The 24,389-nt window shown below is 36.9% G+C and overlaps 1 protein-coding gene across 2 annotated transcripts in view; it reads left to right on the top strand.

The window, feature by feature from the left end:
* Positions 1-24,389, top strand: part of LOC105257891 (teneurin-a) — a 434,044-nt gene that overhangs the window by 162,861 nt on the left and 246,794 nt on the right. Inside the window, exons 6-8 of one of the 2 annotated variants that reach the window (XM_025411980.1) lie at positions 237-401; positions 7,439-7,465; positions 9,513-9,683. In XM_025411980.1, coding sequence (XP_025267765.1) covers positions 237-401; positions 7,439-7,465; positions 9,513-9,683 — 363 coding nt within the window. The remainder of the gene's footprint in view (positions 1-236; positions 402-7,438; positions 7,466-9,512; positions 9,684-24,389) is intronic. The other variant, XM_025411981.1, reaches the window with a different exon arrangement.

Raw genomic sequence — 24,389 nt, 5'->3', positions numbered from 1 at the left:
CGCTTAATCTTACAAATAATTTCGTTTCTTTAAAAGTAATTTCGAAAGGATTAAAGGATTCAAGAATTTTCTTTGTCCTCGCGCTAATGGAAGATTGAATTAAGCGGCACGACTCTCGCTCGTTAGCAAAACCGACGCTTTCTGAAGAAAAGAACTTTATATATATATATATATATATATATATATATATATATATATCAGACTATTTAAAAATATTCGTATCTTCTTTATTGTAGATACCGTTTACGCGGCGCCCGCAAAAAAGACGGCTTCCGGCGGTGGTACCTTAGGTCGAAGAACACGCCGAGGTCACGCAAGCGCTTTGAGCAGTAGTTCTACTGCGAGTGACCGTTCCGAAACTGTCTTCCCCGATGAACACACTCGCATACATCTTACTAATGGTAAGGCAATAATTTCACGCTTCCTTTGCGCGTATTATTGCACAATTATTACCTCATACGCATGACCTCATCGCATCATATCGCATGCCATTCGTAACATTGTTTTTAGACGATTATTGTAATTATTGAATCTCAGAGAACCGAGAAGTATAAAACTGATGTTACGTTAAAGATTTCAACAACAAAAATCTATTCGATTGTGAAAAATTAGAATAAATTCTTACCGATCGCCCTGAGCGGATCGACCCTTTAAATCACGACGTAAAATTTGCCGCGGTGCGATAAGTTAACGATCCATGCCTCAAATGCGATTATCGGACTAATCGAGTTACTGGCTGGTATCGAGCCCCTGGCCGAAGTTAAATCGGGTTTCGAGTAAACGTGTTCCTCGTTAAAAGCTTAATATTAATAGTCATTCGGAAACGTAAGCGGAAAAAAAGAAATTACACGTAGAATTCGATATTCAAACTTTCTTGTACCTTCCAAGACTTTCGCTTATGTAAACGTCATCAATCATTCGAGATTGTATGTTTGCAACGAAACAAAGTACTACAGATAGAGCACATTTTCAATCTCTCGATCTTTTATAAACTCTGCATGCAAGATGTAGTTATTACTATTAATCATGACAGATTCTCATCAACGATTATTTCAGCAATAATTTCGAAGAGCGCAAGAAAACGTGCTATCTCTGTTGTTAATCTTGTCATAAAGTTATAAATATTTACGCGTGCATAGCCGCGATTCTAACTACGAATATTGACCTCATTACGAGCATCCCTTCTTTTCACCGACATGCAACTGTAAAGCTTGGCGAAACAGCCAAAGGCGAAAGATCTTGGCAAAGGCAAACGTTTCCGAACCGTATTATCGTCCAGCGAATAATGCTGTAATCGACAAACTACATTATGTCGGCTCATTAAATAACCATAGGATCTCTCATTTTGGCAGTTAAGTTCACTGTTGTCCGATATCAGTAATATACCAGCGACAACACCGACAGTGTCGGTAACAGTTACGACAATGGCAGGGCAACGCGAACGCGGGAGAGAATGAGAAAGATTCGAGCCCGAGGCTAACGGAATTAACAGTTGGCGCCTGAGCTCGGCTAGTTAGAGAGCATAGGGCTACCCGTCGAAGTTAGGGTGACCCTAGCAACTATATTGTTTCGAAACGTCAACAGTATTTTAGATCGTTGCCGGTCTGCGCGCGCGCTATCTTAGCGTCGCCTCATCGTAGAACGCGATTTCCGACCGCCAGGAGACGAGAGAAAGTAGCTTTGCGGTTTTGAGGAGCCGGCGCGGTGGCCGCGGTCGACGAGAGCGGCTTACGCTCGTCGGCTAAGTTTTAAACGAAATTTCGCCGGATCTCATTTCGTGCCGACGCGACGTCGATGCGGCGACGGCGGTCACGTCGGCTTCGAAGGGATGCTGGCTGCCAATTAGTCTTGCCGATATCGCGAGACGGCGAGATTGTGGATGAAAGGACGCTGAAGGGTAGTCGAATGGAAAGCTGGCAAGCGTACGCGAGAGGCGAGAGATAAGGAGCTTCCACCGCACCTCGTAGATGGTTATCTTCGGAATTTCAGCTTTCGAAGGCCGCATTTCTCCCGTCTGCCCGAATGCGCGATCGCATTACGCGTTAGAAATTAGCGATGCGAAATTAAACCCCTGACGTTCACTCGTGGACATTTGCAACGCATGCGTTTTAAAAAAGCTATATCGTATAATAATATATATAATTTTTCCCTCAAGCATTTATCGAGTTATGATGCTTCAAATCATTTCTTAATTTTACATAAACCGTAAAATATCTTGTAAAATATTCACTTTTCGATTATTTTACCTTAATACTTTTATGTACAAAATAATGAGAGGAATCAATTGGCGTAAAGAAAACATATAGTTGTTTTAAGAAAAATATGTAATTTGCAATTAACAATTCCATATTTTTTCTTAAAACACTATATGTTTTCTTTACGCCAATTGATTCTCTCATTATTTGTACATAAAGTTTAAGGTAAAATAATCGAAAAGTGAATATTTACAAGATATTTTACGGTTTATGTAAATTAAGAAATGATTGAAGCATCATAACTCGATAAATGCTTGAGGAAAAATATTTTATTATAGTGTTTTAGAAGCTCTCAGGTCAGCTATAAGAATATACATCAAAATGGGGTTCCTATTTAAAAAACACTTTGACCTTCATATATATATATTAATATATATTATATATATATTGATATACCATAATGAAAGAATATACCATGCATAAAGATGGAATAGTCTTGAGAGATTTTTCATTTTTTTATTTCACCCTTTCTAATTTTTTTTGCGTGATTTAAATTTATTTATTTTATTTTCAATTAATATCACCATTTCAAAATTATTTTAATGAGATATTAATTAATTGACACGTTTTTCCACGTTGTTTTAATTTTTTTAACGCACAATATAACTATCCGAGGTACGCATGATTTAAATGGACGAGAATGCCGATGATGACAAGCAGCGTTATATAAGATGCGGCAAGATCCCACGTATAATTACCAGGATCTCGTAAGCAGTAATTCGAGTCTGAATCTCCGATGGGATATTGCTTGCCAGTATGTCCCTGCGGTCTAATGGAGGCATGTCGCGGCATCTATTAGCAAATGGCTCCCAACGGTCAGAGCTTACCCGCGTTAACCCCGCGTGCGCGCCATCGCCAGAAAGACGATTGATATTACATTAGACCGCCGTAGTCTAATGTGACCTAGTCCAGAAGCGTATTATTGAATTGGTGAAACGTGTGAAAGCCGATAACATTACATTACATTAATTTACTGTCGCAAAACATAAAACGCCCTCGTTAAATAAGCATATTATAGCCATAAGATAAAAAATTAACACGCATGCATAATTATAATTCTTCATGAGCGTTAATTTTGTACAGAATATATAAAGATTGATAGATATTAGAGATACAAAAAATTGAGTAAATAAATAAATATAATAAAATATCTCGTTATAATTTAAATTATTTCATTACAATTTACTATTTGTTAAATTTTTATTACTTCATCCGAATATCAAATAATTATTAAATTCAGGATATGCAATTATATCAATTAGTAAAAAAAGTATAATTTTTATAAAAATTAATAATTGCACACCACGTAAATGTACGCAAAAAAACAAATCATCGTCGGTGAAAAATAAATTTTCCGCGAGTTTTCGCAATCGTTCAATGATGGTTGGTAATTTTTGACGGGCTCTGATGCGGGTTGTTGCATTTAATGCCGTGGAACGAATCACGCGCACCAGCAAGCTTGATGCTATCAATTCGTCCGATTGATGTAGGTAGTTTGCAGTATGTGCTGCATATATATATGAACGGAATAAATCCGCGCGAAATCAATTGACTCATATAGTCGAGGAAAAGTTTTTAAAAAACCGTGCATCGCAACGAATGCGCGCCAGTATTTTTGATAAACGATTGATAATACAGTGGAATAAATAATTCATTGCTTAAGAAGAAAACATTTAATCAAGAATATTTAATTCCCATCACAATTCTAACTATAATCGAATACTTTTTTGCTACACTGACCATTCAGAAGGCTACATGCAAGTGTGCTGGATAAATGCCAGATTTCGCCGAATAGGAATAATTTGAAGCACCACTTGCGAACTATGCCAATAGTCCGTGTTCGCCATTACCGTTATCGTTCTTTCCTTTTTAGATTACCTTTTTCCGAGCTGAATATCTATGACACCGCGAATCTATTATTACATTTAATCGTTTGCAATGCAATCTTTTAATTATTATAATAGAAAGAGGAATAATAACTATTTTTTATGTCATAAAAAATATAGATAAATATAGATAGAGCGCGACGATGAAAACAATGTGCGAGAAATAAAATCGCGAAACGTTAGATTTATAAATGATTTTTTCATTACAATATTGGTTTGGAAAATTATTACTTTTAACTATCACCGCGCAATACGTTAAGGTAAATAAAATAGAAATAGTAATAAGGTAATTCAAATAGAATATAATCGATCGATACGAGCTTAATTGTCATAAATTATCGTATAATGCTCGAATTACAAGCGACGTGATATTTATGAGTTTTCTTCGTGAATTCATTGTCGTAAAATTTATTTTATGGATAGACTTTTATGCTACTTCGAATATATTTGATTATTTTTTTGATAACTAGAAAAAAAGGGATTTAGAGAACTCTTTCGTTGGTGAAACGCACAGGGGAGTTAACACGACGTCACTTTCATATTGAAAGTCTGAAAATACAATAAAAAATCGTTAAAAACTTTGTTAAAATAGTTAAAAATTGTTAAAAGATTGTTATGCTCCAGCGATTGAGCAATCGTACATAAATGGTAGTTGACGGCTGAAATTTTGTGTGTTCTGCGCGAATGAAGGCGACGAACGCGGTACGCAGAAATTGTACGAGACAGTTCGGACGAAGCATTCACGAATGCTAACTCGGTTTATTAGACTGTTTGGTCCGGAAGGAGTCAAGCCGGAACGATTCGTCGGACTGGCCATCGGACAGCACCTACCATCGCGGCAATACTCTGCGCTCTGGTATAGTGTCGGCAAATAATTCGTATTTACATGAATGTGTACTCTCCGACGCGGAGGCGTTAGACCGACAAATCGAATTACAGACGCGAATCGCTAACCGCATCAAGTCACTGTCGGCTACCTTGCATCCCCTTGCACTGTCTGACTAACCCTTCTCGCCGCTCGCGGACAAGAGGTAACTCGGTTCAACTCGGTATCGGTGATGCGCACGCTACATAATTGGCCCCCAACGATTGGCCAAGACATACCGCCCCGGCGACGGTTATATTGCTCAATAATATGTCCAATTAGCTGTCGCACCAACGCCAAATAGCTCTATGTGTACGCGTGTCACGTCTGTAATAACAATCCAAAGCAATATCGGTAAATTTCGCTAAATGTCATATCAATAAAATTAAGAGTTTTTAATTGAAAAATGTTTAAACAAAATATTTAAAGTAATTTAATTGTGCTTTGATATATTTTATTATTTATATATAGAGGCATTTCTAAAAATTAAGAAAATTTAAGACTTACAATGAGTAAAATTAATAATAATTACAACTACTTAACATGTGATTAAAACTGCTTAAATGTTACGATTATTGAATATAAAATGAGAAAAGTGATCTTTTTTAACTAAAAAGAAAACCTTTTTAAATTTATAAATAAATGAATGAATTTTAATCCGAGTGTAATAAATCTAAATTCAATCATAGGCTATATGTGATATGATGTTAATAGCGAAATCTATATTATAGAGTTATATCATGTTTATCATTTTGCAAAATTAGATTGCGCTGCGCCTATCGCCATCAGAAGCTGCATGATTTATTTTGCGCGTTATGTAAACGCTAACCTATGCTTTATGAGAGACAGTAACGCGGTTTGACCACTGATCAATGATGTACCAGTATTAGCCATAATTGGCTGGAATCGTATTGATCTAACCTTCACATGCGGGCAACGTTATCTCCTATCCTTGCTCCGTTTAATTAGCTATGCTGACAAATTTACATACACAGCACAATAAGTCATTTAGTAGAATTTACGTGAAAATCTGTAAATCTTTAATTTTTATGTGAAATAAATAAAGGGAGATAGAATATCGAAATACATCGACATGAAAAAGTACGTAAAAAAAGATATTTGTTGTTGATATAATTGATTTACTAAAAAATTCACTCAATCATAAAATTCTGCTGCACTCGGTGTTGAGATTTTTCTTTTTGGCAATTTAAATATTTCTGATTTAAATAAATTCAAACGTTTTTAACTCTTTCGTGTCCACACTCCAGCGATTTAACGTTATATCCATAGCGTATTCGCAATTTTAGAAGAATCTTCCTCAAATATGTACCTTTACCCAGGCTTTAATTCGGTACTACATCATGCCGCGTACGGATGTAAAATGGTGTAACGATTACGAAGCGGAAATGTATTCCGTAGTTTAGACTACATCGTTACGAAGCATTATAAGTCGCATAAAGTAACACGATTCAAAGGGAATCGTGGCCCTCCTCTATTGCGATATAACATCGCGGCGCCGAGATTTTTTCTATCCATCGTCGATGCGATATCGACTTTGTAATTGAGCGTTACAGGTGTTTCGAGCACTCGAACGGTGCCGGCAAATTGTTCAATATAACTGGAACAAATGTATATTTCGATGGTAAAGTTGTCCGAGGTATGCGACGGACGCGGCTGGCGATGACAGCTACGCATTGCGCATTTCACGGTCCGGTTTAATTAAGCGATTATTACTGCTTATTACGGAAAATATCGATGCAGCTCCCACGTGACTTCGCAGAAATAATTCCTCGCGTTTATAATTTTTGCGATTAATTAGACTTCGATTTGGCTAAGTGATAACGAAAATTGTCGAAAAATCTGTATAACTTCGATGCAAAGCGTTGTCAAGAAGAGAAAGAGCGCATTGCATTCGTATCATTATCGTATAATTCACGTGCAGACATGACGATTGCATTAACCTTCGGTGTCATTCGGTTCAATCGCATTCTGATATGCATTTGTGATATATTTCATCTTTCGCGTGAATTTATTAAATTAATCACGAAATAGCACCTTCCTATCTATCTGGCTCTTTGCGCATTAATTAATTAATGGAAACTCCATAATTCTATCGACGAGAAATCACCAATTAACATAAACCTATTGTTATCCTACATTGATAGCTAATATTACCATTTGCAGAATCTTAATGAAATGCGCCCAAGTAATTGGGAGATTGAATAATTTTCATTCAAAATACTCTATAGTGAAAATTTGCCTAAACATAAGCTAGTATAGTAATGTAAATATATCTGTTGTATATGATAAGTTAAATTTTGGCAAATTATATCATTTGCATGATGCAATTTTTTGTTGAAATTTTCACATGTGCACATGCTAATTCCGCCGCACTAATGCACTTTTCTCTCTGCACATTTCTTGGCACACAGGTCTGCCCAGGCCTATTTACTTTACAGGTATGTAAGCGGTCAGTAGAAAATATAGTTTTATTGTTTAAATTGATGTGCATTAGCATTTTATAAGCGTTATATAAAAATATCGCATCATGCAAATATGACGCGAGGAAATATGAGATGAAAACATTTCGTTATTTTATATAATTTTGCAAAAGATTATATCTTTCATATATTTTGTATATTATTGCTCTTGCAAAAATTTATTTAAACTTCTGCTCGTTAATTGTTAAACAAAGTTGTTTGTTTGCTAATGTAAAGAATTGCGATAATTATAAGATGTTAAACTCACTACTGTTTACTATGTGGTTCGAGTAATTGTCTTGACATCTACAACATACATCCATAAGTTATAACGACTCGCTTAATAGATTTTAATCCGCAGGACCAGGGACCGAAATTCCATTATCCCACATCCGAGTTACCGCAACCAAGTTACGTAGCTTCACGAAAGCGCGATAGACCACTGTATTGCAGTTAAACTTGATTTACAATAATGTGCTCTGTAACATTAACAACCTTTAATGGTTATACATTGCTCCAATTATGTATATATGTTCAACATAGTATCGGTTTATTGCGTCACCATCGGTTGTTTCGGTTAATTCCCATAACTGGTACATGTACAAATAATATTAAAATGTGTCAAGTCAAGATAATACACACACACACACACACACACACACACACACACACACACACACACACACACACACACACACACATATATGTATGATATAAAAATTAAAATCATTATTTTGCGAATATATTCAATATATTAATTAAGCATTATTTAAATCGATGTTTTATTATTTTTAAATATCAATTATGCTGACCGACTCTCTCTAAGACACGAACTTTTCGTGGGTATACACTCTCAAATATTTTTGTTGCCCTCGACATGCCTGGTAGGCGTTCTTTTGTACTCTTTATGTTTAGGTAACTTTAATTATTCTTTGGTGAAGTTCCTTTCAAGTTTGAACAACTTTATAAGTAACTTAACTGCAGAACCCGCAACACTGAGCCCCGAAGGGCCAACGGTGAGAAGACGGCGTTAGAAATGGAAAATTTTTACTATTGCTGTTAAAGCTTGTCATAATTAGTTTATATTTAAAACACAAGAATTTATAAAATTCTCAGAAAATACATCCGTTATACTAACCCATACACACACACACACACACACACACACACACACACACACACACACACACACACACACACACACACACATATGCATGATTACTTGACATCTGCTAAACGAGACATACATAACGGATTGTGTCGTATTGTTGTCATAGCTTTTAATGTGCATTTATGGTTAATGATGCTAGTATTGCAATACGCCATTAATATCTCAATTATAGTCCATTATTATTCAGTATTTCCTTGTACACTCCTTCGCTTATAATGGGTAATCAATTTCATCGTGCAATTGCAGATGGATTCTTTGAATTTGCATGCATAAAATGTAGCGAGAAGATGCCTAATTATTGATGCTGCTTAATTGCTCGCAGAATTTCTAATGTAGCCAGGCTAGAATTTCGCGAATGCCACGATGTACAAGAGAATATTGTAGCAAAATGATTGGATTTACACCGTATACAATCGTTCAATTAATAATCGACAAGATAAACCAAAAAACAAACAGTTTGAATTTATCAATTTGTTAAATAAATCTATTATTTGAGAAACCAAATCTATATAAAATTATCTTATCTTATTAAAATCTTATTAAAATTATCTTATCTTAAAATTATGAAATTAAGTTTCTTGAAAGTTAAAAATTTTCGAAATTTTTTTAAATTTATTGAATATTAATAAGAACAATCTGGTTTCTTAAATAATCGATTCAATACTATGTATCGATTCGATCTAATTTAACTATGATACAATTACACAGCACGCGTTTGTTTGCAAAAAAACAATGTTCTATATAGATGTTATTATATATCATTTATAAAATGTTATTCATGCTTTTTATAAAAATGCGATTTGCAAGAAACAACGTGCATCCGATAGACACAAATGTAATGTCTTGCATTTCCAGATACCGGTAGGGATTCGCCTCCGGAGCCCGCACCGCCGGAAGTACCACCGCGTGGACCATCTTTACACGCAACGCATACTTTACGCACGCAACAAAATCGAAATGGTTGCCCACCAAACGCAGGAAATTTCACTGTGCCAAGTGATCAAATGCCGACCGAGACATATTCGGGTGAGTAACGATACTGCAAGTTGATACTCTAAGAACATTTGCCCAAATTATATAGCACTTTTGATTACTCTTATACGTTACTTTCTATCAATATATATCTATTATATAAAATATGTGCACACACTTTTATAAAAGAAATCTCTTTAAAGTTTAAAATTTAAACTCGCAGGAATGCGTATTTATTCCTTCATAATTTAATATAAACGCGGGTGGTTTCGAGCGCCCCATGAAAAGAGCAACATAATGAAAATCGAATCGTAATATAATCTATTCTGCTAACCCGCGGATACCGTTATATAACACAGTTCAGTTTTCAACGGAGAGTGTTTAATTTGGTGCATACTCCGGTACCGATTATGTAGATGTGCAGATGTGAGCGCGACAGTGTGGGGTATCTGTTTAAACTAATGGGTTGTAGACCATAAAAGAGGGGGCGAAAAGGGGCGAAAGGGGGAGGTTTGCATTAAAGCACCCGTTAATTCATTGTAAATATACTCAGCGTATATTCGTTTCTCTATATTTCTATGTACATACCATTAGTATATTGCTACGACTAAACATCGTTTGTGCTGGTCGTGACGATCCTGAACATTGCTGCGCGCATGTGCATGAAGATTACATATGTGCGATTAACGTACGGTCGCGTTCGATTCAGCGTACCGCTGTGCTAAACACTTGTATAATAATAGAAACGCGGTATTGACAAGCGCGATTATTCGTGCGCGATAGCAATTAATGAGACCGCCGACCCCGTAGTTTGCAATGTTCGATTGTATTTTATCTCGTGTAATTTTTTTTTCCGCGCGAGCAAAAGTTAACTACATATGCATCTAATTTTTTAAAATCACATCTAAAAAATTGTACGTTATAATATATCGTTGTAATATATTACGTGTATGAATTTGAATAACGGATTATTTGAATACTGAAAAATATGCTGACATCGCGGAGTTTGTGCAGGACAAAAAAATAGACTGAAAATGCGTAAACCCGTGGTCTTTGATGGAAATACAACGGAACGCTATCCGGCGCACTTTATTTCCACGGGATCACTCGGATTTTACGCGAAGTGTTTCGCCAGTATATCGAATGTGCACATGGCTCACTATGCTTACACGGGAATTTATTGTAATGCATTCTCGATAATCCGGATCGTTTTAACGGAGCGCGCAAAGTTTTGGCCAAACGGGCAGCGATTCTCTCTCGCGCAAAGAATACGCGCGCTCTCGATGCACCACGATTTAATAATACATATTGGTTTCCATGCCAATTACTAATTGATGTAAACCACTTGCTGCTATAAAGACTTCAATATGTAGACAAAGCTTGGGATAGCGCTGTGCTTTATGTGAATATAATGTAACCCCACATTATAAAATATGTATGCGTCGCTTGAAGCATAGTATATACCAAACCTGCTGCTATTTCGGGAAATTATTGAAAGTTATATCGTTCATGCGCACACGTTCACACATGCACACAGTGCAACGACACTGGATACACCACTAGAGATAGATAATATATACGCACACAAATGGGGGCGATGTTGTAATCCCGTTGTTTCAAGTTTGTCGAACTGTGTCGAAGTGCTAAAACTTTAGAAGGAATAGTGACGTTCGAAAAGTTACGTGAAACGCAATATTTTCCAGATATTATCATAATCGTGAGAAGAGGTGACTTGTGACATGAATATTGTAATATCTTTATGCAAATATTATAAATAATATTTTTTTGCGACTTTAAAACAGTGTCTATCGCCAGTACATACATATTGTTCGATTTTCATTGCGCATTTTTTAAAGCGTATTTTTCGTTACAATTACAATACATGTGTATTTAATCAGATTTTCGTATTTTACGTATACTAAATTATGCATGTGAATTTTACCCTTCATTAGTTCACGGTTGGTATCAGCAGACATGCACATACATAATTTCTTGGAAATCTGCAAATAGAGCACAGTATTTTTCGCTATTATTAAATGAACGTATCTCTATTACAAAAATAAATTTTACTCAAATCGGAAGAATTAAAACGTGCGATGAAAAAATAAGAAATCATAGAGTCCCGACTTATATTGAAAATGTTTCGAAATTATTTCTTCTCTCAATAGTCGGCTAGATATTTTCTCGTGAGAGAAAATTTACGTTACCTCCGGGAGTTACCTAGGAAGAGACCGATATTATTATCTAGAGTACTTAAGCTTTGCGTATTTTTGCATAACTGGAAATTAGAAATAATTATTGTTGCACCTCAGGGAGCAACGGTGTCGCGCAATGGCGATGCCGTGCATAACAGATAACTCTCTCAATGTCTTTTATATGCTCATCAAAATTCACATGAGTAAGTAACAATGGATTACTCCGGGGAGACTTGAAACGGTTTCCCCATAACAATGATTGCATTTGTATCAAATAAGGATAACAGTTTTATTAATTCCCTAGTTATGCACCGTGCATAATAAAAGATATTCAATTTGATTTAAAAAAATTTATATAATTTCTAAATACATGACACTTCGCGGTATAATGTCAAGAGATGCCATAGAGCTAGAATAACGTAACTATGCTTACAAAGGCCGAAGTAAATGTAGCGAGAGAAAGTCATGTAATGAACAGATTGGAGACGCATCCAAACTAAGGAAGTTACGTACAGTTATAATTAATGACACTTCATAACTTTGCTCTAAGTACAAGTGGCCACCATAGTTCTGTAAAGTTTACGGAGCGAATATTCACTTGGTCTCTCCACGCATCTCTTTCTCTCGTTAATAGGTTTTTGTTAATATAATTATGTATACAATTCCAGATCAAATTTGCTAGTCCAATAGCTTTACAACAAATAAGAACGGCGCATCGAATGTACGATATATAATACATAAAACCTTCCATTTGGATTTTTTCTTAAATATTAAATATATCACCGATGCGATAATTTTTATTTATAATGGCATAGACTATATCCTGTATATTCACAAGACTAGTTGATTAGTTGATTTATATCAGAAAATAGAAAAAAATCGCCCTCTTGGCGCGAAAATTTAAAATTCGAAATTAATAATGAAATTAGTTAATGGAAACGTAAAGTATTATAGTAGCAACCAAACTTCAGAATGAGTTTCGCATCGTTTGATAATCCTCGCGTACTATATCAAACTGAACGCGAATTACATCGAAACTAAGCGCGAGGTCATTAGCTGCTACTACGAAGGGAGACCGTCATACGCCGCTTTATCCTGGCTGATTTCCCAGAAAGCGCCGCACCGCGATATGACGCTTCAAAGGGCCTCTTTAATCGTTTCGAGTTCCAACAGGAATTTCTACTACCGCTCCTTCTCCTCCTCGAACTTTCGCATCCTGTGAAGGATGAACTCGATCTACGAGCCGTTGTTTGCTCGCGCGAGGGTGAAAGGCGGGCAAATGTTTGCCTTCTTCTGGGGTTCCTCGCTTCCTAATGTCTCGCCCCGGCATAGACGCCGCGCGTCGTAAAGTGGACGGAAATTTTATTAGTATAATCGTCGCATTAGCACCGAGGTCATTGCACACACGAGAGAAAAAGAGAGAGCGAAAGATAGAAAATACGAAGGGGAGAGAAGGTGCGGAAAATAGCGGGTGGGCCTTGAGGTTGATTGGTTGACCGGGGAGTCGATCGCAGATAGGGGTGCAAAGACTGCGCGATGCTTTGTGCCTGCCTGCTAGAATCGCTCTGTATTAATTACCGGCTCGCTAATTACTATTTATTAGAGACTGGCGCGCACGCCACGTCGAGTCGCGCCATTATCGCTCCGCTTCGAGCGAGTACTTACATCGTAGCGTCGTTCCAAGGCAACTTCGTTACGCCGTCGATTATATCTTGCAACGGCGCTAGCAAGAACATTGAAGCGATCTCGAACTCGATCCTCTCGAGCCTTTAACGCGTATCGATCCTCTTTCATATCCAGATTGTCCCTTTACGCCTCGCATACTAGGTATCACGGGAGCTCAAAAAATTACTCCGTACGTTTTATTCACACGCTATTGTCGAATAATAAATGCGCGTTACATTCTCATATTTAATATCAAAAGGAAAGATGCGACGTTTAAATTTTTAATAAGTTAATAATGAAATTTATAGCAAATATATTTTAAAGGCACGCCCGCTTCCGCGTGTAGTTACTATGAAAGAAGAAAGTTTACGACGGCGATAACGCGTACCGTGACAAATTGCCTTTAACCTATTGCGCGGCTTAAGGATGCAAGATACATCTCCAGCGATAAGTAAAACGAGCACACCAGCGACGAGAATATAATAGGACGCTTTTCCACAATTTATAGAACGTTCAGGATGTTATAGGAGTAACATACAAGAGCATGTAGTCTCATCGGCTATTAAATTCTCACTTTACCAAAACGAAATGCTCTTGAAAATTCAGCGGTATTTACCTTAAAGTTGCCATAATTACAGATTAAATATTGTAGTTATTATTGGCAAGTTAATTCAAATATTAAATGTTTATAATTTTCATATAATTTACATTAAAACTCAAAAGCTATGCACTAATAAAGAATAATAAAAAAATTTAAATCAAGAAATTCAATGTTCTCTTCGTTTGAATAAGACATGATAAATTAATATGTTAATTCTTTAGTATATTTCTCTAATATATGTATTTTTGTACCAATCTATTCAATTTGTCATTCTGTTTGAGAAAATTATATTTAATGGACTCTTCTACTTTATAAATATTTGATTAGCTCATATATTTTATTCGAAAAATCTCATAAAAAAAATGCCGCGTTAATTAAATTATCGGCGCTCCAGAGTAGACTAGAGATATTGCTGCAATTATGCGTATAAAATTGCATTATGATTTTACATACAATTAGTAATTACTATTGCGAAATTTTATTATCAATTGTGATAGCAATATATTTTCGAAATTTTATTATTTTGCATCAAACTCTAAGCTAAAATCCGTCTAATAAAATACATATAAGCTTTCTCAATCTGCGGACAAGCGCGCGGGAGGCGATCGCAATCAATATTTAACCATGCTAGATTGCTAAAACAGCTAAGGAGGTTATTTTGAGAAGTAGTATGAGATTAACTCGATCCCGTCAAATGATACGACCTTTCAAAGCGGACAAACGCGATGTCGTAGTTGCGTCCGGTGCACTACTTCGACCATGCAGAAGATAGATATGACCGGTGGAATAAACATGGAACCGCGCAGAAGCCACTTCATATTTCAGAGCATCCGAGTGAACTTCTGTAACGGTGGACGCGCATTAGACAGACTAATCCCGGCGGTATAGGGCCCGCACTAGTTTCGCGCAATTTCCGTCGTTCTTGCAGCCACCGGCCACTGCTGATTACCTACACCACACACATCCACCGGTTACATCGTTTTGCTTATTTTGCTTTAAATAGAGATATTTTGGAATTTGGTAGCAGATACACACACACACACACATACACATATAAAAAGAGAACACTTGGAGGAAGAGAAGCTCTCCTATACTAAGGCGTATGTATGCATGGCTGAATACGCCTAATACATATATATACACATATAAAAAGAGAAACAACACTTAGAGGAAGAGAAGCTCTCCTATACTGAGGCGTATGTATACATGGCTGAATACGAGAACGGAAAGCTTCCAGTATTATTCTAATAAGAATTATAGCCTATGATAAATATCGACCGGATTCGGATGTTTCTACGGGAAGCCGCGGAAGAGATAGGACCGGCTCCATTCATTGATTATCCATTATTACGAAATGTGTGCGTCGAAAGTAACGAACATAACGAAATGTGAGAGCGCAACTTTTCATGATTTCATAGAAGATTATGTATAGAACACCATGGCAAAAGTGTGACAGGTGTAAGACTTGTAACAAGCTTACAGAATTTAATTTTATTTTAAATTCACTATTTTATAAATATATTTTTTAGTTATATCCAATCTATTATAAACTTTAGAAAATTAATAATACATTCCTTTTGTGGAGGGGAACTGTGTATACACTTTAAAGACAAACATTTGAGCAAAGCAGTCGCATTTCAGACATACCCCATGCAAGGTCTAACGGTATATTCGTACATTCGCGTGAGGCGTTTCTTCCTAATAAATTCTCGATCTTACCCTTACTACCTTCCTCTCTCTCTCTCTTTCTCTTCCGTCTCCATCTTCTTTCTTCTTCCACCATATTCCCCTAACCTTCGTCCACCTAACCATCCCTACCGAGTTTCCTCATTGTGGTACCAAGCGACATAACTCAAACTGTCCTTGTGGTACCGATGCCAGGCTTGGATTTAGCGCGAGATCTTATCGTCCGGACAACAATAGCGCTGCTGCTTGAGAGAACTGAAATACTTATCGTCCGCTTAACTTGTCTGAAAATTTATAAGATGTCCGCGGACTAAAACGAGAGCTTTACCCGCAATAATGTGTATCAAGTGTGTCACGAAATTTTTATCTATAGATATACAAAAAGGAAAAAAAATATGAAAAATATCAAAATTTTACTCCATGCTTCCACAAGATACAATGTAAATGTAAATTTGACTAGCTACAAATGTTTGTCGCCTATTGCATAGAAATTATTTAATTGTGATCCTCGAATTATATTCATTTGTTTCCGATCAATAAATAGCGATAAAAATAATGCAGCTATATGTTATAAATGCAGTAACGCGTACACTCTTGCGAGAGATACGGAAATAGCGGGGGTGGCATTAATGCTACATTTAATGCGGTGCGCTTACGCGTCGCGATTATCGAATTTACGCCTTGAATCGAATATTAGTTTCCGGAAAAATATTGCAGCGGCGGAACACCCACTTTCGACTAAAAGCAATTTTCAGCTTAAAGGCTTCCACGGCTTTTATAGCGTCGATATATTTTTCCAATAATATCTGTACGCAGAAAACGACTGTCTATGGCTCGAATGCGGCCGGATGGCACGAGAAGGTCCGCCCGCGGAACGAGATAGAATAGTTTACAATCAAAATCCAGCAAGCGAAGCAGACTCTTAAGCAACCTCCATCTCGCGGTTAAAAGTGAAATCCAATTTCCGCTAACCGAGACTTTTTCTTAATATAATAACCAACTTCCGAGCTTCACGACCATCCCTTGAGCGCGGAAACTCCGATATTCCGCGGAGCAAGGACCGCAAATATTCAAAATACGCGATAATCGAATTTCGATGGATAAATTAACGGGCAAGACGCTCGTTTGCGATTTATTGCTCGAAACAGGAATTCGCACTAGGATTTAAATCGGGCAAAATGAGCATATCGCAAATTTACTGCGAAATATTTCATTCAATGAGAACAAAAATATACGAAACAATTGAATTTTTATATCCTGTCGCTTTCGATTTATCGTTGCCAAAATATTTTTGATATATTTGTCAATTGTTAACTGTAAGTAACGTTATATATTTCACTTTCTCGAAAATCTTATCGAATTTTTGCGCTATGTTTTCTTTTAGATATATGATTATAATATTTAATTAGACACTGCGTTTCATAACTGATTGTAATTCATAACTGTATTTAATAACCGATTGAAAATTGACGAAAACAAAACTGAATGAGACAATAATAAGAAAATGCGATATTGTAGCATTAAAAGAGCAAAAAATTATTACACAATTAATTTGAGATTAGGAGACGTTGGAGATTGAAGCAACAATTTAAAGCTCACTGTGTATCGAACAAGTATCGGCAAAATACATGACAATAAGCACGAAAGAAAAACATGCCTTGATATTGCTTTTTTAATATTGCAAACAATTTCTGGCAAGAATATTAAGAGCTAAATAATGGTTTTTCTTCAGTTTGCCTCAAAAATTGCAGAATAGCTATTCCATTCGTTAAAATGCCTTCGTGAATGGCATTATAAAACGACGAAAACTGGAGCTATAGAAAACTCACCGGTCTGAAAGAGAACATTAATTTTCATTAACGCCACCATTTAGAAAGTGATCATTTCTCTACATTTATTTCTATTTTTGAAAGCATAAAGATTTGCCTCTTGTCCTACAATTGTATTATGAATGCCCTGATAATAAAAAAATTAAATTATCCGGTTACATCTCAAAAATTTAAATTTCAGAAAACTCAATTTAAATTATTTTCATCATACATTATCGTACATTGAAACAATCGTGATTTCATGTTCGAAATATATTTGTGTCCTATAAATAATTTTGATAAAACCAAAAATATTTCATGCTTCATGACACTTGTTAACGTCGATTTTAATTTTGCATGACGCTAATTTTTAGGAATGTAAAATTTCGGTCAACGTATATATAAATGCAACGTAATGATCGAAATTACCAAATGATTACGATTAAGCGAAGCAAAATTAATGCAACATTAACAATTTAGAGCGCGGATGCGAGAGAAATAACGTTTATCGAGTAAGCAGAAGTCACGTCAGGCCAACTGTTATACATATAGAATCTACCTTCTCGCTCTCTCTCCGTATCGAAATTGCGCACCGATTTCAGAAGAAGGTAAATTCGAAGCTTATGATATTGGCATATAGCTGAATGCACATGAACCGGCAAAACGAATCGTAATACGAACGTGCCGACGCCTTATGTAATAGCGGAGAAAGTAATAGGACTTTCCCGGTCGTTCGCAATATTATATCGGTTCTCTTCGTCTATACGGTGCTCGAATAAAAACGCGCAGTTATCCGCGGAGTTTTCGCGCCATCCCATGTGAGTAATACCTGCAAATAGCAACGATAGTAAAGAATCAAACGATACTGTTTTTATCATCGTTCTGCAAATGTTCCGTTTGAAATTATTCACTTATCATTGATTATTCGGAATAATAACTTTGAAATACATTTAAGCAGAGCGTTGCTGCGGTTTCATTGTAATCACTGAAGACAACAGAAATTAAATTTGCGACTCGTGATTATTAAAATGAAAAAATTCGCGGTTAACTCTCTCTCACGCGGCTCTATAAATATTCAAATTACTAATAACTCGATCTTTCTCCATTCCTCTCGCTGCCTGAACGTTTATAAACCCCTACGCGAACTCCTCGTCTCTTGATATACTTTTGTTTGCAAATCCGCAAATGCAATTTAAGGGAATCATTTACGTCAATGAATAAAGTTCGCGACGTTATAACTTGCAGAGTAAAACATTAAACGACGGATTTTGCTCTCATCTTCGTAAAATCTCGCGCAGGACGCGACAATATACTTTCGATAATGCATTAATCGAACGGAAAGCGTACAATTTTAATGAATCATCCAACGTGTGCGCGGCTTTAGACGTGTGGAAGGTTCGTCCCCGGGAATTGATCCAACCGTTTAATACGACACGTCATTTTCCTTCGTACGTTAATGAAGAAACGTAGTGTTATTTAACGTTAATTGGAACGAATAACTCCAAATATTCGCGTACGAACGTGCTATGTAAAAGGATCTGCTCCTTTTTACGATGAGTAGTAAATTTACGCGCAGCAGTCTCGGGACCAGGGGTCGACTTAATACAATTAGTAACGTTTCAGGAAGATTACAGAGGAGTTAACAGGTCCAGCACGATACGGGGGCGCGTTTTAAATAACGATTAGAATGAACTATTACGCGCTTATCGCGAGTTACATAATGTTCCGTTAGTAACGATCATAAGTTGCATGCGGGAAACCGGCAGAATCCCAGAGGCGATGGCGTGACCATACCACGTTATACTACTAGGTGCCACACGTGCGCCCATATGTGCAAATCAACGTGCATATGCCCACATACATATACGCGCGCATACACATGACACGGCAAGTTCCGCGGTTGCTCAGTGAGCTTCGAACCGCTTTCTACAGATGGGCTTTATGCGCGAATTTCGTTTGCGCGAAAACACGCTTGCGGGGGCGAAAGATTTTGCCTACTCACGAATAATCTACGCGCGATGTCTGAAAGCGCTGTGAAGAGAGCGAATGCGCATTACGATTTAGCGAAATGGGATATAAAGTTTCCCGTAGCTACGTGAAACAAAGGACTTCCGCTGTTGAATATTATATTACATAAAATTACGTTACCGTTGCCGTTTTATGATGTAGGTTAAAATATGAAATCGATATAAATTATAAATCAATAAATGAGTGTTTAGTAAATATTTACCAAGTAAACATTAAGGTGATTTGTGAAAAAATAAGGTATTTGTGAAAAAATATAATATCTACAAGGATCGATATAACTACGAAGAGGGGAAATTAATGCGTAAATTAATTAACAGAGGAACAAAATTTTTTATTAAATACCAATCTATATATCAACGGCTGTGACTGTATATCAAATATCGAAAAATACCAGTGCAACGGTGCAGCGGGATCTCGGGAACGCGATTCCGTGGCGGAAAATCTCTCTCGTTCGGAAGGCAGGTCAAATAATCTGTATCGAGCGTTCGCGTCTGCGATTCCCCTTGAACGGTCCTGAATTAATATTCGTTGGCTTATTTCATTTCGCGCCGATCGAAATGTTGCGTTCTTGAAATTCTCAGCAAATTGTCCTCTCGCGCAGTCCTCATCCCACGATCCCTCCTTTTCTCCTTCTTCCTTCACTTTCTTTTCAATCGTCGTACACCCTCGCCGCGCACCCGCTGGTTTCTTCATATTATTCCCGGTGACGGTTCCCCTGCCCGTTATTCACATTCTGGAGACCATTCTATATATATATATATATGTGCGTGTGTGTGTGTGTGTGGCTCGTGCTATACTATTGGCCGCATCGCGCGCGATAATTAGCAAAAATATCTGCGGCATCGTCGCGATAATAATTGCGAAACGTATGGCGCTAAACTGCAGAATGCGGCCTGCTCACGTTCTTTCTTGCGCGGGCGATGAAAGTATTTATATAGTACATTATATTTATATAATCGCGGGGGCGATAGACGCGAAGAATCTGAGCCGCCACGAGTATTCGAAGAACGCGATCTACCGTTATTGTTCGTTATTTCTTTTCATTTTATTGCAAGTCTGGTTAGCTATACCGGCGGTTGATCTTTCATTAATGTATTATTATATCCCTCTTACATACGCGAACTCTTTCGTCTCGATTAAAGAGTTCTTTTGCAATCACGTTTCTGCAATTTTCCACGGTTTGTACGCGTAATTTCCTCCTATATGAACACGACATTCGATCGTTATGCAATTTTTGCTTTGCTACTTCGACTATCTGACAAACATTCGAGCAAAGATTATGTGAAATTTGCTTGGAAATGTAATATGGACTTTATAACTGTTTAAAAGTCAATCAATAAAACATTCGCGTGACGTTTTTCTTTCTCTCGAATTTTGTCCTCTGAAAAATATTCGAAAAATCACCACTTTCGCCTTTTCTACACTGAACAATGAAAATTCATTCGGGAAGAAGCTTAAACGGATCGTCGTGTAGCGGCCATTAAAGTAATCTACTTATTTAATACTTCGCGGACTCGGTGCACCATTAATTTCGCTAATTTCTGCAGCCATTATACATGTAACACGTGCAAGCTTATAATGAGCTAAGCTTCGAACAGTATTAACGAGGAGACGCCCTTTTATCGATTACTACCCTCGCTGATGTTCCTCGTCCGCTTCACGATCGCTTAGAATAAGAACGCCCTCCATCAATATCTCAGCCGGTCGACGCAATTCGTCTCTGAGGTGCTCATTAGGCTACGGGTAAACTAATGACCTGATCGTCACAAATAAATTGCAGGTAGATACTTTCTATATATTTTCTTAAATTTCATTATTTTATGGATCTGGAAAAATAAAGATTAAAATTGGAAAAAATATCGTTTCATTTTCAGCGTTTGTATTTGACGGAATTTGATTTTAAACTTTAAACGATTGAAAAAGACCACTATTCGATATAAACCAAGATAATGTTGCCTACCGATTTGCTGCCTATTGATTTGTCGGATTGAATTTCATGAAAAATAATTATTTGATATCGTATTACACGACCGTCTGCTGCTTCGCTAGGGATGACGGCAAAGTTACATTTCGGAAGAAAGCGGCGCGGGTTCCTTTTCGGACTGTAGTCTATTTAAATTTTCATGCACGGAAAATCGCGCCGAGGCGATTTCAAGTATGCATAGGTTAATCAAAAAGCCGAGTACGGGTATGGGGTAGGGAAAGAGGCCGCGGCGTAGGCGCGTTCGATTCCCGACTAAGACCCGCCAGGGATTCGAGGAGACCGAAACTGCCTGTTTGCCGGGATACGATCGTTACCGAGCAGCCTGCCACCGGAATTTAGCACCGTCGGTTGCGCGGCCGTTGGCGTGTAGAGGTTAAAATATAATGGCAATGTGTGTGCGGCGCGCGGCGAGGGCAGAGCTATGCATAGCAGATTATTTCGCCGTCTCGGCGAAATAAGGTATCGGCACACTTCTCCGCAATACCGGCAACCGGGACCACGAGCGACAAGCTTCTCCCGAGAGAACCTCTTTAACGTTACTGTCAACGCGACTCGGGAGTAGTCTACCTCCCTCTTTTAATGAATATTTACGGAGGACACATCGGAGAATTTTCGCAACTTGCTACGCTCGACGCGTTAGATGTCTCTATGCAAATAGATTCCGGCGTGCTGACATCATAGAAAGAGCTGCACCTTTGCGAGCGAAAGATTAACACCAAAATCTCTCTTTCTTGCATATATGCATATATGCATATAACCATTTATTATCGTCTATTTATATTTTCTTATGCGTAAAAGGCATGCGATAATGTATTTGAAAATTGATTTTAACTTATATAAACACGCAATATAATTTTATATATTTTAATATTTCCATTTATTTTATGTGTGTCGCGTTATATACATATGTTGTGCATTTTCCGTTAATAAAAAATTTAATTTAAAATGGTTTTTAGAAAAAAAAAACAAAATGATTAGTTTAAACCGTTATTTCAAATGGCTTTGCCAGACGTAAATTTTCAGACGTAAATTTTCATGTACAAGTGACGAGAAATGCGCGCTTTACAGGCTTTAGCCATGTGCCCTAATTTTCACGTAGATACGTGTTAGCATCGCTGGCTCAGCTTACGAGCTACATTCAATCCCCCGGTTCTTTCGTAGCTGATCTCATATAGCAGATCTAGTTTCTAGAAACTTTGTATATCGTACAGAGTTACGTTAATATTGCCGATTTTGTGATGACATTTCTCAGCCTTTGCGAGAATTATGAATTAGTTTGCATTTAACGTACCCTTATATATTGAAGCCATATTGTAGATACGTACATATATGTAATTTCATATGTATGTATGTAGCATAGTAAAAAAAATTACAAATTAACATTTGCTATAATAATTTTTTTATAAATTTATAAATATGTATATATAATATGTTATAACATATATAATAGAAATTACGTTATATAACTATTTCAATTGTAAAATGATTAAACAAAGCATACATATTTATGTTTCTATCCATTATTAAATAAAACATAGAATAAATATTGAATATATCTACGCTCTAACTTAATTACATGTTTTAATATACATATTATTAATAAATATTAACATGTATTATTAATATATTTAATAATATATAACAATAATTATAATATATATCTCATCACCTGTCATATATTAATATTATTGAACAATACGATATTCAATTAGTGTGTGCAAATATCATATTTTGCTAGAGCAAAAAATATCCTCGATTAATCTTTTAAATCTGTCACATCACAAACAAAATATTACGTCATAAGTCGCCAAATATTAAGGAAACATTAATGCAAGAGACAGCATCAAGAACTTGGTATACTTCTGCGCGTAGTAAAATTTCCTCCAAACAATCGCTTTTGTAATTTTCGCAATTGTTGGAGGGTGTGCGTGCATTTAAATTTACAAATTAATCGAAAACACAGACAGATAATTCTATACACACGAAACGTTCAGTATCGAGTTACCAAATGTTTGCGCGACGCATTGTCACCGAATAGACGTCGTACTATTGCGTAACCCCGCCTAGGCTGTGACGAGTAAACGTTGAGGCTGCTTCGTAGACCGCGATTACCAATTTAAGGAGCTCTTCTTCCCTCATACGTATGGATTTATTCTCTTGAAAGATATTGGCATGCAAATTCGCCTCTCGCGCGCACCAGATACACGTGTGTTACATGCGCGTATCTATCGCGCTGCCGCGGGAATACGACGACGTAACGCGCCCAGCGAGTTACGACCGTGTAAGATTTTATCCCCTTGACGCTCGACGTCGCGTTCATCTTCCCTCGGAAACGCATGATCAATTACGAACATTACGATCGAAGCTTTTGTGTTGCGCTATATATATATATTGTTCTTAAAATGCTGTACAATGTATTACCGTAAGAAATGCGGCCACAAATAAATTTTAACGCGACAACGTTGACAAAATATTTTCTTGAATGCAAGTCACAATTTGAATAAAACGATAAAAATAAAACGATAAAAACAAAATTGGTTTTTTTCTTAGATTTTCATTTTTTTTTCTCCTTTTTATCTATAATGTATTTGCAGATTTTAGGACTGCGGGGTCGACGACATGTTCGTTCGTTCGTAATAAAATAAAAGGGGGAAGACTGGGATGTGTCGGGCCAGAGGGGTGACGTATCCCCTAGGCAGTACCGGGAGAGAAATATTCCCTGCTTTCACGCTCTAACGATATAATAAATCCCGTGATGTTCACATTGCATCCGCGAAGTGCTCCTTTAATTTG

Source organism: Camponotus floridanus, unplaced genomic scaffold, assembly GCF_003227725.1.
Source record: "Camponotus floridanus strain SB8 unplaced genomic scaffold, Cflo_v7.5 scaffold46, whole genome shotgun sequence".
NCBI classification, from domain to species: domain Eukaryota; kingdom Metazoa; phylum Arthropoda; class Insecta; order Hymenoptera; family Formicidae; genus Camponotus; species Camponotus floridanus.
The sequence above is the reverse complement of the archived record's forward strand: the minus strand, read 5'-3'. Positions and strand labels throughout refer to the sequence as shown.